This window comes from Rhea americana, unplaced genomic scaffold (assembly GCF_003343005.1).
Source record: "Rhea americana isolate MKP2758 unplaced genomic scaffold, rheAme1 scaffold_320, whole genome shotgun sequence".
In the NCBI taxonomy this organism is placed as follows: Eukaryota; Metazoa; Chordata; class Aves; order Rheiformes; family Rheidae; genus Rhea; species Rhea americana.
In genome coordinates, this window is record NW_028186447.1 from 418,745 (window position 1) to 434,269 (window position 15,525).

The 15,525-nt window shown below is 43.3% G+C and overlaps 1 protein-coding gene across 3 annotated transcripts in view; it reads right to left on the reverse strand.

The window, feature by feature from the left end:
• The window catches only part of NFIB (nuclear factor I B), a 174,394-nt gene extending 162,815 nt beyond the window's left edge, over positions 1-11,579 (reverse strand). For 2 of the 3 annotated variants that reach the window (XM_085310587.1, XM_085310588.1), the window contains exons 1-2: positions 10,926-11,578; positions 4,336-4,867 (exon numbers count right to left, since the gene is read on the reverse strand). In XM_085310587.1, the coding sequence (XP_085166713.1) occupies positions 4,336-4,867; positions 10,926-10,955 (562 nt within the window). In that variant the 5' untranslated portion in view covers positions 10,956-11,578. Of the gene's footprint in view, positions 1-4,335; positions 4,868-10,925 lie in introns of all 3 variants that reach the window. The other variant, XM_085310586.1, reaches the window with a different exon arrangement.
• Positions 11,580-15,525: the final 3,946 nt, after the last annotated feature.

The following is a 15,525-nucleotide window of genomic DNA, read 5'->3' on the forward strand; positions in this document are numbered from 1 at the left end:
CTCCTCTTTTTCTCTCCCCCCCCCTCCGCCTTTTTCCCGAACAGACAGGACACAGTCTGGCGATGCAGGGACTGAGGCAGGCCAGACTTCCTTCTGCGCAGCCCTTTGGGTAGAACTGCTAATCCTCCTTATTAATTAACGAGATAATAGTGGTTAACCGGAAAGCAATACGAACGCTAACTATCTCGCAAACTTCCAGCAGAAATGATTTAGCCTTTTCACCGATTTCCTGGTAAGAAAAAATTGTGCAGCTGGAAATGCAACAGCATCTTGATGTTTTAAGAACTTAAAAAACTCAGAAGTTGTCTGAACAGCACCAGACTAAGAAGATCTGAGTCTATTTTTGGCTCTCCTTCTTGYGTGGGTTGAAAGATCGTCCCCTCAACTTCAGATCTGATCAACAGCTGGGGAGGGACGCGGGCTCCCCCCAGTTATATCACCCTTAGACRAGGACAAAGGAGACTGTAAACAGTAACATGACTGATCTGAGAAATGTACTGCGCGAGGCGCACGCGTTAAAACACTTAAAAACGCTCAGTGCATTTGCCATCGCTTCAGACCTTCAGGCTCCCAAAACATTTCTCAGGATCTACTATGTTTCATTCAGTATAGCAGCAAGTTTGCATATTACTTATGCTGCAGAAAATAAAAACAGCAGAGACAACGGAGGATATTAGGAATTCTGCAGATGAGACGCATTGCTGCAGAAATGTTTTAGAAAAACAGCAATGCAATCTTTTTTTTTTTCCATCAGCCATTGTAAGACTAAGCAAAACATTTATAAGGAGAAGGGATTTATATTATCTGGGTTCTGTTGCAGCAAACAAGTACTGCGGCTTTCATTCAGCGACTGTCAAAAACTTTCCAACGTGCCCACTGCAATGCGGATGCCAACCAACGAATCAAAGGCATTCAGCAGCGAGACAAAGAGGGTCTGATGCCAACCTCGGTGCCACTGGCAACCGTTATTGGCACCGAGCAGGCTGTCTGCCGTTTTTTTCCTGCTCTCCTGGCACTTGACGAACAAAATGGCGCTTCCCGGGGCCGCGGAGGCAGCGCGAGCCCGGCGCTGGTGGAGTCAAATGCCACCAAACGATCTGATGGGGGCTGAGCGCCTTTCGGACCGAGCCGTGGACGCTGCCCGGTGCCTGGCAAAAGTACGTTCCTGTCAACAGAAACAACAGTCTTGGCATTTACGAGGTTTGGGCTTAAAAAAAGAAAAGAAAAAGGGGGGGAGGACAACACTGGGGGGACCCTGATGCACAGAACAAGCAGATCCCCATAGAAATGTGCTGTCATTAAGGATAATGCTGATGGTAAACATYGATCGCAGTGCGTGGGTCCCACTTTATTTCTCCGTTTCAGTCAAAGCAACTACATTGCAACCTATGTCCAACTGCTTTTTTTTTTTTTAAAGATCCTGAAACACAAGAAGGTGAGAGAAGAGGGGGGAAAGAGTCTGAAGGCTGAGGGAGAGGAGAAAAAAGGAGAACCTCATGAAGCTGGTCAAAGACAGAGCTTGATTCGTTGGTCCTTATTTCTTCCTTCAAGACACACATGGAACTAGAAGCTCTTTATATAAGGAACCAAAAGGATTATTGACACTTCTAGATCTGGAAATTGTCAATATATTGTAACATTACCCTGCACTGCAATGCGGATGCCAACCAACAAATCACAGGCATCCTAGGCTAAACAAAGAGGGTCTGATGCCAATCCTGGTGCCACTGGCAACCATCACTGGCACTCAGACTATCCTTCCTCCTCTTTTTTCTCCCCCCCCTCTTTTTTTTTCTTTTTTTTTTAAGCAATAGAAAACACACTACTTTGCCCCTTTATTCATTTTATTTGCTAATTCCTTCTTCATATTTCTTTCAGGGACTGAATTGTTTCTATTTGTCTGCTTAGTTTTATTTGATACCCTTACTCAGGTTTTCATATTCTAGAAGAGAAATAAAAAGCAAAACAGAATGAATAAAATGCAGCATTTTGATTGACTTCACGCTTATCTTTTACAAAGCCTGGTATTCTTAATCAAGTGCACTACAAAGTGCCACAATTAACCTGCTTTCATTGAGGACAGAGAATCAAAGTTTGACAAAAGGAAAAAAAAATACTAAGATAACTTAATATGACTTCCTCAAGAAGAGAGCCACCAGATGTTAGCAGAAGATTTACTGCAAAGCAGCAAGAGAGATACAAAATACATGCAGTTTACAATAAACAAAAGGGTCTGCTAAGGGTGACTTGATACAAAGAAATCAGCCAGCTTCATCTGCCAGTGTATTTTCTTCTTATAGCTTCTTGTAACTTGGAAAGTCATAACATTACAGTATGCTTATCTTACTCATTCCTATGTAGATAAATGTTTTGAATATACTGCTATCCTCAGTCCATTTAAATTAATAAAATCAGCAATTGCTCTGCAATTTTTTCTCCTATTTCGAATTACAGGCTTCCCACAACTTAAAAAACCACACTACATAAGAGTACGCTGACCCCAGTTTCCTTGGCTCAAGAACTAGTTGAACTGTTTTGCCTCTCTTTGTAGTTTTGACTATCAGAGAGAGGTAAACRCATCAGAATTAATCAGTGATCTATGTCTTTAAATGTATCTGTTCAAAATACCACTTGGACTTCTCCTGCACAAAGTGGTTGAAACSTACAAATCATACATGGTTAAGAAGATACTTTGTTTGATGCTGTAACAGAAAGCTTTCTTTTTATGTTATTGGGAATCAGATTTACCAGACTGCGCAGCTACTTAAGTCACTGCACAACATTTAAGTGTTGTATATATTGTCTACTCCTGTGGAAAAAAATGTAATAAATACAAGCAGGAGAAAAGACAATGAACAAAATTTTTACACAATGAATAATCTWAAAAGTTGGACTGTAGTTATATGTTCACATAAACATAAAGCACTATTTGGATAATTAAATTCCAAAACATAAATTCATTAAAAGTAAAAAGTTTGTGYTGTGTATCTTTTCTCAGAAAGAATGAATACACACAGATGATAACCAAAAACTATAACCAAAGAAAGACATGTGCAGTTTTGCTTTTTCTGTTATTAATAAAATCAGTTTGGTTTATTTTTCATTTAAATCCCATAGTTACACAGTGAGCATCAGATAGCAGCCTCCCATCTGCCCTTCTGCAGGCCATTTCTGCCTACCACCAGGCCAAGTTGTGAAATGGCCTGCCATCTGCGGCTGTTGAAACTTTCCCTAGTTTGGATTTGTGGCTAAAAAAGAAATGGTTTATTACTGCTGATCAGTCAGCAATACGAATACTTCTAGAGGATGAAACAATCATCAAAAAGAACTAAAATGACCCTTCACAGAGAAAACGCTTTTCACAAGGCTTAGAATCTGAGAAAACCTTTATCTGCTCACGTTCATTTATGATTTATAGGACCAGCACATAAATATTGCTATCTGAATATGTAATATGATTAGCAGTATTTCCCCTGATAAATAATTACCATTGGCTGATTTTCTTTTAATTCAGTAAATGTAAGTTGAAGTAGCTCTTGCTTAGTATACCTGCAACTTCCCATATTTTAGTTATCTGTCAAACAAAATCAGTATACCAGTGTGATTACAGAAGTATAATTTTCATGGAAAATTCTCTGGAAATAGAGCGACAGAGATCCATGTGGTAAGTTTTAGACAAGTAATGTGAGCTAGTAAGGCAAAATACGAATAAAATGTACGTATTGTATGCTGTGATTCTGAATGCATACGGTATTTACTAAGCAGTATGTCTTTGATCAAGTTACCTCATGTTTTATTTTGTAATGGTGAAAAAATCTACAATTGCTTTTCAGAGTAATTGCAGATTTTTCAGATTAAGGACAAATTGTTAATTATTAGTGACTAAAAAGAAGAGAAGAAATTTTTTTTAATCTATGCTTTTGTGCAATTGCACATACCTGCATCTGTTGCTAACAGTACTGGGGGGAAAAAAAGCCTATAAAATGGAAGAATGTTTTCTGAAGTTGTAATTGAAAAAAATACACAACATACTGCCACTCTTTGACAAAAATGGCAACTTCAGAGGAACTGAAGTACTTCCTTCGTATGTCCTACCCTCTCTTGAGAGAGAACACAGCACATATGTCAAACATATATGTCATTTACACAGGTCTGTAAGAGAGTGTGCGTACGTATATACGTATACATGCTGATTTACATATTTGCATGTACCCACATTACGTACATCGACCATGGAATAATGTTTCATTGAAAGTCTACCCTTAGGGGAAACAGGGCAACTTGGAATCAAAGGCTGATACACTAACATAAGAAACATGACAGTCTGCTTCCTACCTTGTTCCTGCACGTAGTATGCCAAAAACAAATCAAGCTCCTTGACTGATACTGTTATGTGATGTGGCTGGACGCAAAGTGCTGGATTTGTGCAATGTGGGGATTTCATGAGTCGCTCTCCATCCGTACTTTCCAAGGGGATGCCTTTGAACAGGATCACCATGACTAGATCCAGACGCCAGACTTTGTCAGCCTGTCGCAGGCAGTCGATTCTCCTAATCTTACCCTTCTGGTCAGGATTGGACAATACACAGCATGGGTGCTTCTTCCCAGTCACCGTGAGCACAAAATCCTCCCGGAATTCTTGGCGAATATCTTTGCGCAGCTTGGCGAGGAGCCTGGATGCCCACTTCTGCTTAATTTCAGGCTTCTCACTAAGTAGCTCATCCTTGACTGCTCTTTCCTCGTCCTTGGACATCCGCTTCTCGTGTTTTTTAAAGTACTTGCGTTTTCGAGCCTGAAGGTTGAACCATGTATAGGCAATTGCACGGACATGTGGAAGAAGTGCCTCAATGAACGGGTGAAATTCATCCTGTGGAAAGAAGTGGAGGGAAAAAAAGAAAAGAAGAAGAAAACTCAAAGTCAGTATGTTCCCACGACCAAGGCAGCATCACAACAGATTTCCGAAAACCTTAAAGCGAAATCCAAGATGAAGACAAATAAAGACTAAAAATTTACTTAAAATTTACGCAAATTTCTGCACAATATCTTGTATGCAATTATTTATCGCTGTCAGGCAACAGACAAAAGTACACGGAGAATCACATTTTCCCCATATTTCACTCTTTGAAAGAAGCATGTGAAGATTTTATTTTGTATTCCTCCCCTTACTTCATCCCACAATGCTGCACAGACTACATCATTAAAAAAAAAAAAAAAAGATGCTATCTAGATGTTTTATTTCTAACATCTAAATATCTGAGTGAGCGGCTAACATCAAGAAAAGTACCATTGCACAAAGAGGACACTATACGATTTTAAAAAGTCTGAGCAGAAACGTTCAGAACGCTGAGGCGAATGCCACAGTTCATTTCTCTTCTCCGTGGTACAGAAACACAAAGCATATACATGCTCAGTGTAATGCCACACAGTTCCCGCTTTTGGAGCATGCTCTCAGCAAGAGACTGCTGGTGGCACAAAGAGCATGCGCCATTAAACTTGATCCATTTTCTTATCAAACGTCCAACATTCCAGCACTGAAACAGCACCATTCCAGTGGTGGTAACTAGAGAAACCAGTATACAGTAAGGGAAAGTGGGCAAAAGACACAGCATGTCGCACAAAAATCCTGAACAGAAGCCTCTGTAGTTTCAGCTCTTCGGGCTTCCCTCCCTCCACCCCCAAACTCTGTAAAATTAAAGTTTATGAAGTTGAGAACAAAAATTACATTAATGTTCTTCCGGCAGCTCCACTATGGGATTTGAAGCCCCACAGAGTCAGTTAATTTGTTAACTGATCACATGAGTGTGGCAATTATTCTAAACCCCTTAAAAATCAATCTGAGGTGTACAATGAAAAATGGCAACTTGGCACAAACTTTGCATTCTTTGTGCTTCTGCATGCTGTGGCAGAGTGACATTACGAGTGCACCACTGGTCAAACACTGCTTTTGTGAAATCCATGCAATTTATTTACAGTTCTAAAATATCCCTTCCTGTCATCTGGCTTCACCTGCAAGTTCTTATCTTCTGCCTAGTAGCAGTATGTATTGCATTAAGGAGGTAATGCTTAGTTGTCATCTACAAGTACATCCTACAGCAATTAAATTAATTCATTTTGTCTACTTAGAAGTATCATCCTACACATCCATGTTAATATCTAAATAGGCCTTTCCAAAATGTAATGCYTCTTTCCCCTGAACAAATCCACTTTCTAAAGCAGCATGATCTGCTTATCAAACATTGCTCTATTTTGCCTTGGAAGGGAGACCTTAGGGGAGGTATCTCTCTTTCTGTGTGTACGCATATTTGGTTTCAAACACTATGCAGATTGTTCATCGTACTGGGAGACTCAGTGCAATCCAACGAAGACTCTACCTTTTTTATATGATTACATCCAAGAGTACAATTAACAAACTAGTATTTTAGCCAGAGATCTACGCTAGACAGAGAATGAATTATATTTAATCAGTAGGCTGTTTAACTCCATTAGGTAAAAATGATGAAAGTATAACTAATGGTCTCATAATTATACAGAGTTCAGCCTGCCATTGTGGAAGCTTACTGGCCTTCAGGCCAGAAATTTAGTATTTAAATCTTCAAATTTCAAACAAACTTCCAAATTTCCTGAATGTTAAAAACATACTAGGTCTAGTAACCGCGCTTCCCTACCAGCCCTCAAATCAAACAGAAAACAACAGAAAAGTTGCAAACGGCTTATCTGTGGCCATGTTACCTCCACAAAAAAAAAGCGAAGAGACAGTATCAGAACATAATTCAGGAAATTAAATGATTGCATTACATTATGATGCTTTACAAAGAGCCACAAAGGCAAAAATTAAACTGATTAGTAGTTTTCAGCAGAGGTTTGAACAATTCTGATACTATATTGGCACATAAAACTAGGCCGTGGAAAGAGTTAAACCACAATCTGCTCTTTGTGTGGGAAGKCAATACTGCTCTGAGTAACCACAGCCCAGGATAAGACTTCCCTATCTTCATGTGCTTTCTGATGCCATGCTTTTTTTTYCCCTCATTTATACCTACTACAGAAAGTTTATTCTGTCACCTACAGTACTCATCGTAACCAAAGCAGTTTAATAAAATGTTAATAAAATTTTAATTTAACGTAAGCAAAGAAACTGCATGGTGTTAAATCTTTCCAATCCATTTCAGACTGAATAAAACAGATTTACTACAGATTTGGGGAACTCTAACAGCTGGGGGCTAAAGGTGGGGGCTGACAGGCTTTGGGCTAAAAGTTTTTTTGACCCAGTATAATTTCTCCTACATYTAAAACAGACTTCAGCATTTATACCTTAAAATGGCAATAAAACTACTATAGAAATAGTCTGCGCTATTAGAATATTACAGATCTGATTTTTCTTTTTAATAAGAACATGACAAACTATTTTGGAATGGCTTTACCTTTAGTGACTGCACATAGTATTATCAACAATAACTAATAGTATTTTAAAGGTATAAATACTGTATATAGTGAAACATCAGATTTTAAATTCAGACCTCGAGAGGTTGAATGCTTTGCTTTTCAAAGAGTGATTTTTTTTTTAATTTTATTTTTTTTACTGTGTTCAGGCTTTTCCTTCATAATACCATTAACTCCTAAAGCTATAAATATATCTGGAAGAGTGTGAAGGAGAAGCACAGCAAAGAACGTCCTGTTCTAAAGCAATATTATCAGATATCTTTGAGAGATTCATTGTGCATCTGGATTCCTTTCAAATGAAACATTACTTGACAAGAAGAAGTGCCCATAAAATGATCCTAAATGGAGATTTGCAATTAATCACACACATTCTCTACTAAACCTTCTAAAAAGCCATCTACTAAATTTGATTTTTCTTCCCTTAATATTCATATAGGCAATAGTGGAAAATGATTTTTATGTGGCACTTACCCTTGTTCCATACTTGCCCTTGCAATAAAGCGATTTATGGAGGTAAGATTTTCGAATGTCATAATAAATGGCTCAGGTGAACCACTGTGCACTGACAATTTAAACTAAAATACAAGTTACTTGGAAATACATATACAGCTTGTAAATAAATTTAAAACATGCCAATAGTCTAATTGTGTTATAATGATGACAGACAGGCCAAGTTTTCTTTTTGTAATAGGTAAGGGGAAAAACATAATGCCTTTCTCCTTCCTTCCACTTTTCTAAACTTTGTATAAATTCAACCAAGTTGGAACYGAGGACCATAAAATAAATATATAAGACAGAAGTCTAGAAATTTTATACAGAAAACCTCATGTACTCAATTTCCCTGCATTTCTCTGCGCACAGTGAAACAATATATTCCAGTAAGAGAAGAAAAGGACAACATATTTCAAGTTTCCTGGACCACCACATTATAAAAATAAACCACGGTAAAAATATCACAGGAGACTAAGCACTTAAAGGCATGCGGTAACTGCATCCTATCGTGCCTCAGCAAGAGAGATAAATGGAGTTTATACTCATTCCAAAACAGAGAAAGAGGGGCATATTGGGGAGCAAAAGAAAAGGACCAAAAATGTAAGTTGCRTTTGCTAAGTCTTCCTTATTCTTTATAGGTATTTTACACCTAATCAAACTTTTATTGAAATGGTGATGGGTAACATTCCAGTTAAGACAACAAGCTTGTCTTAAAACCATACTTTTGGAGGTTAGACTTGCTTCTAAAAGGTGCTACGATGCAGCCTCAGCAAAAACAGAGCTACTCGCTTTAGCAAGGAGCTTGGTCTAAACAGGTGTGCTGTGTTTAGAACTTTTACCAAAATATTTTGTTCTAAGCACATACTACCACAATTAATGTGCCTCTAAACAGGCTTACAGACAGAGAAAACAATAGAGAGAACTCTATTTTAACTCAATCGCAACTTAAAATAAGATTCATCAATCTTTTACCTCAAATAAATAAATAACAAAAGTATAAATTCTCATTTCTACTGTAATCTTCTTTTTTATTATTATTTAGAGAAAGGAAAAATGATTTAAACTGTCTTATTCATTCCAGACAGARATTTCCAAATCAAAATCGAATTGCTGCAATTGTGTTCAATGTATGTATCACTAAATGTGAGCTGTTTCTAYCTAGCACATGATACAGCATAACTGGAAAATATTATGTAGAAGTTATTAACACGAGAAAGCAAGAAACTGCTTTCTTTTACTTACTGCTGTACAAGTGCAGTATTATAATTTTGTATTTTTGTACGCCTAAGTATGGTATTTTAATACAGACCTGTAAAAATTATGACATCTATTACAACTTCGAGGGGAAAATTCCCCCCAAAAAAGCAAACACATAGGGAAAATGTCATTACAGTAGGAAACAGCAAAATGAACTATCCAGTGTATTAGAGGTGGAACTGAAAATTTACAAAGTAAAAGCTACTTTCTTACATTTTAGCCATAGGTATATATCTTTTTGCAGAGAGGTCTTAGTGCCTGTCAGCAATTTCACAGAATGGACAGTCTAATCATAACTAATTTTCACCAGTTGGAGATTCAACCACAAGCACTAATTTCTATGTGTGTACCTGTGTTACACAAAATGCTTCTTGCGTGTAATATTATTTTTTTTCTTTTGAATAAGAAATACTTCAATAGTACTCTTTACTAGTTTTGCTCCACTGAAGTTCACGTTTACTTGCTGAAAACATCCATATCTAAGTCAATCACACTTAGATGCCAAACAAAATATAAACAATAAAAAATGTGTCAGCCAAAAAGCTACAGGACTGTATCCAATCACTGAATAAGCCTTATCATTGTTTTCATCTTCATTCACAATTTATGAACACTTCAGTCCTTTTGCATTACAACACTTTCTAATTGTCGAATAGCTTAAATTGTATTTATTTATTCACTTTGAACTATCAGCGCGTTACCGGCTGCTTAATGACAGTATACCAATACAGACGATACTTTTGCGCATTTTCCTCTTCTTTGGCTATTTGTTGCACCAATGTGGAAGCAAGCAGTTATCGCCTAATCAGTTTACATCACATCCTCCTAAGACAGACTTTCCCGAAAGCTTCGGAAAACGACCCCTGGCTTTGCAGGCGCGGTGCTCTGTTGGGAGCCGGCGCCCACCTCCCACCGGAGCGCGCTCCCGGGGCGCCTTCCGAAGCGGCGCCCCCCGCGCCCCTCAGCCGCGCCTCGGGGCGGCGGGCACCCCTGCGCCCCTCAGCCGCGCCTCGGGGCGGCGGGCACCGCCACGCGCCGCGGCTTCCCCCGCGCCCGCCGGGGCTCCGGCTCGCAGCCCTCCGCCCCGCAAGCGGGCGGCTTCTGGCGTCTGCTCTCGGCGGTGCCCGCTGATCTACGAACTGCAGTTTAACGGGGGAGGGGGGTGCCGGGTCCCCGCACAACCGAACACGAAAACGCTCCGCAGCCCGGTCACCCCCGCTCCGGCCACCCTCGCTGCGACAGCGCATTAACTGAACACAGCACAAGACTGCTTTGCACCAGACAGTGCTCCCTTTTTTCTTTCTTTTTTTTCCCCGGTCAAAAATAACACTTTTCCTCTTAAACCCTTTTATTAGGGTCTCAATAAACTGGCGAGCTGAAAAGACGGCAGACCATTTGATTCCAATCAAATCAATACTTTTCAAACCTGCTTTTTAGCGTAATTATGCTCATTTCCATTTTGTTAGCCTTTGACTTCTTATGCACTAACAGTTAACAGTATTTGTCTATGGGTGACACTTTGAATGAATCTCCCCAAAACAATGGCCTGGTACAGTTTATTCTCTACTGTTCTCTTCTGCGAGAGGAGTTTGGCTCTGTCAAGCAGTCACAACTGTCCTTTAACCCGTTACAACTACTAGCAATGACTCATTAACAACTTACACATAAAAATAAAAATCATGTGAAAATAAATAYATATATAKAGAGAGATAAATAAATAAAAAACGCGTCTATACCTGAGTGAGACAGATTGGAGAATACATCATGACTTCGCTTTGAGAACGCGCTGCCCGGAGAGCCCCTAAGAAAAGCCTCAAAAAGGAGTAATTTCATCTATTCATTTTACAGTCATCTGAGACTCAAGGAAGATGAAATCAATCAGGACGGGGCTCTGCCCTGGATCACCACAACTTCACAACAAACCCCAGTCCTCCTTAAATAGCCAAAGATTCAAGTTCACTCCGTGTGCTAGATTTCCCGGGGTGAAATCCAATCTACACTTTTAACCCTCTTGTAGTCGGCGGCGCAGGAGTCTTGCTTTTGCTGCTGCTGCTGCTGGTGGTTGTTTTGCAGATGGGGGGGGGAGGACTCGAAGGGGGGTGGGCGGGAGGATTTTTTGTTTGGCTTATTTTTTTAATTTTTTTTTTTTTAAGAAGTTGTTGGTGGGTTATTACGGCACTGTCACCACGCTCTCGAAAAGTTCAAGGTTACAGCCCGGAGCAGAGGAGGAAAATCCCGGAGCGATGGCAGGCGAAACTTTGCACGGCAGCGACCATGTGTGCGGGAGCGAGCCGGCGCAAGAGTGCGCGTCCCCCGAGGGTGGGAAATGCTCCGCAGCGCGCAACCGCCGGGCTCCTCTCGCGGCAGCCTCAGCCTCCTGCTCCCGCTGCCTATCCGCTCCCTCCTCCTTCCCTCCCTCCCTCCCGCTCGCTCGCTCTCTGCGGGTAATGGTCGGAGACTGCTTTCCAAACGCCCACTATAATAAAAATGATCCCTTCAAAATTCAAACGATAAATCTCTCCCTCTCGCTCCCTCCCTGCTCGCTCGCGCGCCTTCTACCCCTCTCCCTCTTTCTCACAGTTCAAAACTTGGAAGTTGAAAAATTCACCGGTTACACCCTCTGGACCCCGTTCCAGTTCTCTCCCCAAATGAGACTTACGGATTTTTTTTTAATTATTTAATTACACAATCATCGCTTACACTCCTCCTCCTGCAAACACATTCCTTTTCCACCAGATCCCCTTCCCCTGCCCTCCCTCTTTATTAATCACCATCCAACACTGCAGAAGGAACTACCACGTTTTGCAAACATCCCTCATTTTCCCTCTCTTCTGGTGGGAGAAAGTTGAAAGGCGGGGGGGATGCGGGGGGGGGGGGCTGTTTCATCTGCATGAGGTTTCTTCTGCTTGCCCTCCTCTCGGGGTAGGACTGTGCCCCACGTCCCCGCGGGAAGCGGAAAATCCCCGCAGAGCCCCCGCGGCCGCCGCCCCCTGCCGCGGCCCGCGCTGCGGGGTGCAGGCTGCGGGGTGCAGGCTGCGGGGTGCGGAGCGGGCGCCCCCCGGCTCCGTGCGAGCCCCGCCGGCGGCGGGAGGCGGGGAGCAGGCTCTGGTTTCAGCCCCCCTGGGGCAGCTCTGGACGGGGGGCCGGAGCCCGGGGCCGCGTTTCTCGCGGAGGGAGGCGGAGAAGGAAACTCGGTGGCGCGCCCGCGGGAAGCGCCGCGGCGGAGCGCGGAGCCGGCGCGGTGCGGCGGGGCGGGCCGCCGCCGCGCGGGAGGCACCGCGGGCTGCCGCCGCACCCGGAGCGAGAGCGTTTCTTATGCCCGACGGGCATTTCACGACGGCACATCAAGAAAAGTAGGCAGGTTCAAGTCAACCATGAAATGGTCACTTTTTAACCCCGTCCTGTCCTCATTAGGGAAATGCTCAAACACAGCCCATTTTCAGCGAGGGCTCTTAATGAGGGGARCTTGCCAAGTCTACCAGCTGCAATTCCCATAAATTTACAAACCAAGAGAACWCGGAGGAGGGGCGGGGGAAGGAGAAAACCCCTACCAGACAGGTAACGTCCAAGGAAACARCAAGAGCCCAACACATTAACCCTTGCAGGATCCTGCACCACATCCCCTTGCCTCGGTATCAGGCTGCACTGGCAGAGCTGGCTCAGAACTGCAGGGTTCTCCTTTCCACTAACCGCAYTGAAAAGTAAGTTCAGAGCAGGTGCTTAGGCAAGAAGGGATGAGGCAAACTTGGGGTTAACCACAGCGAGCACATTTATTTTCCTATCTGGTGCAGAATACCCCCCAAATCCTATCATCTTTTCCTTTTCCCAGACACTGCAAAAAGCTGATAACACCAGCTTTAAATGCTGGAGTTTCCCTTTGAATAAATATTCAATTTAACTGGAGTTAATTTACCATAAAAGACATTCCCCTTGGCACAAATGCACTGATGTCCTTGAACACACCTCTTTGAGCACTTGAACTCTTACGCAACAAGCCATTACTGCGGACCTGATTTAAAACCGTAATAACCTCTCTCTATCCCTTCTCCCTCATGCCTCCCTCCCCCCCAAGGATGGGCAAGTCCCCAACCCACATCGCCTAAGGCTGCCTCTGCGAGCTGCACAGATTTGAGAAGACACCCCTTCCCCTTGCTGGGCTTGCAGAAGGCCCTGTGGCCTCCCAGGTCCTGGCCAAGRGACCCTTTGGGCCAGAGACCTGTGCACCAAAAGCAACAAGTGAGTGGCAATGTCCCTGGAGCAAGGAGAAGCAAAGGGGAGCAAGGTAAGGGCAGACACCGAGCCGGGTGCTTCCTGCAGCCCGGGGATGGGGAAGCCCCGCTGCCACCGTGGGCCAAGGGGTCCAGCCGATAGCAGTTTGTGTCCCCACAGGAGCGRGCTGAGAGCAGGTTTGCATCCAGACAGCAGCAATCTCCTGCAGAAGGGCAAAGGGGGCTAGGCATGGCCCCAGTACACACGCCAGTACCTCACCAGAGCAGCACAGCTGGGGGTCACGGCAAAGCCAGCCCCCCCCCAAGAGTTGGTCAGCTAGCAGGCACTGAGCAGGCCCCTCAYGTGAAGGCATCTTGGGGGAAAGCCTGGAGCTCCCACATCCCTCTCCTTTCAAGGCCCACCTTCTTCTGAACACCACCTAGGAAGCAAGGTGGGCATGGCACAGGTTGCTGCAGATTTGTCCCCAGTTTGTCCCCACAGGCTCTGAGGGCACCAGCAAGAGCAAGCTGAACCGGGCACCAGAAGGGCATTCGGCTTAGCTGCTGCAGGTTAACCCCAGAAAGACCTTGCAAAGGAGGAGGCCTCACCCTAGGCAGGTTCTCTTGAGAAGAGAGCCGTGCACTCTGTGGAAATAATAAAAGAAAGCAACTCTCCTCTGGACACTTGCCGAGCCTCATGAATACCACACTAGCGCACACTTCAGAGAAACACAGTACTAACGCGGCAACGGTAACAGCCCCAGTGGCTGGGCCCTGGCATGCAGGGAGACCCTGTGGGAAAGTAGTTTGACTGTTTCCAGGTCCTGGCTCGCATTAACTCCCACCCCCGGTWAAAATCCTTTTCTCCCCCCAATACCCACTACAAGCACTGCTACTGTTGCAAGTTCTCTGTCCCTGAAACTGGTGTACAGTGCTTTTTGCTCTCACTGGCCACAGCTACGCCAGCCTCCACACGGTATCTGCAAGTTCAAATATCATTTCAATGCAGACAGTTACAAAAATAAAAGCCCACCGTCCGACCTTCCCGCAGAGTAGCACTGGGATAACGCATATCTGGGCACACAAACACCGCTGGGCACACACGCTCAGGCACTGGAAAACTTCATACAGCAAATATGCACGTCCAGAGGGAGCCCAGGAACAAAAGGCACCTTTTCATGTCAATAACCTGCGAATGGCCCTCCCCAAAAACGAAAACCTGCAGTCTCCAGAGGGGGTCTGCCCCCTCCACCACTCCCATAGCCTCCCACCCCACCAGGGTGCCCAGCACAGAGGCATCCAGCCCCCACTGCAGGATCTGAGTCAGCTTGGGAACGAAAACCCAGAAAGGCTTTTCAACACCCTGGACAGACAGGAGGCTCCCCAGTTCCCCCCACCCCAGTTCCCTCCAGCGCAGTTTTTCCACCAGTGATGCAGGTGCTAGTGTTGTTGGACTTAGATCCAAAGCCCAGTTTCTCCTCCCTCCCTCACAAACAGCACTCACAAACTCTGCCACATGCTGCAAGGTGGCATTGCCCTTAGATTTCAGAGATAATAATGTTAAAAAGTGGAAAGGCCAGTTAGGCTACCTGTATCTTTCCTAAAGCAGAGGTTAAGCTGGTGCACTTTGTCTGGACACCGTTTGAGTTCAAGAGCATAAAATAGTAATATGTCAAAAACCAGAGAGAAAGGCATTGCTAACACTGAAGTAACCCATATAATGCTTCACAACCTATGATTCTCTCAGGACACAAGCTAGCAGACTGGCTGGCTATCTAAACACACACATATTGAACTGCTAAGAAATCACAATTTCATGAATATTCGTACAGTCTCTTTGTGAAAATTAGAAACGTTTGATTCAGGCACAGTCCATTTAATATAAAAGATTTAATATCCAAGGACAATTCATCCAGCCCCAAAATCTGCATTTAAGAGGCCTCTGTGATCCAAAAGAAAAGCTTTAGAGTGCTTTATATATCTGTTCCAAAATATCCTAATCACAATACCATTAACTTTTCAGTTATAACTGCTGTTAAAAAATGCAGTTCATAAATATGCCTGTTAGCTAGACAGATTCTTACATACACACAAAAATACTGCATAGCATGAACAAAGTATAGATAGT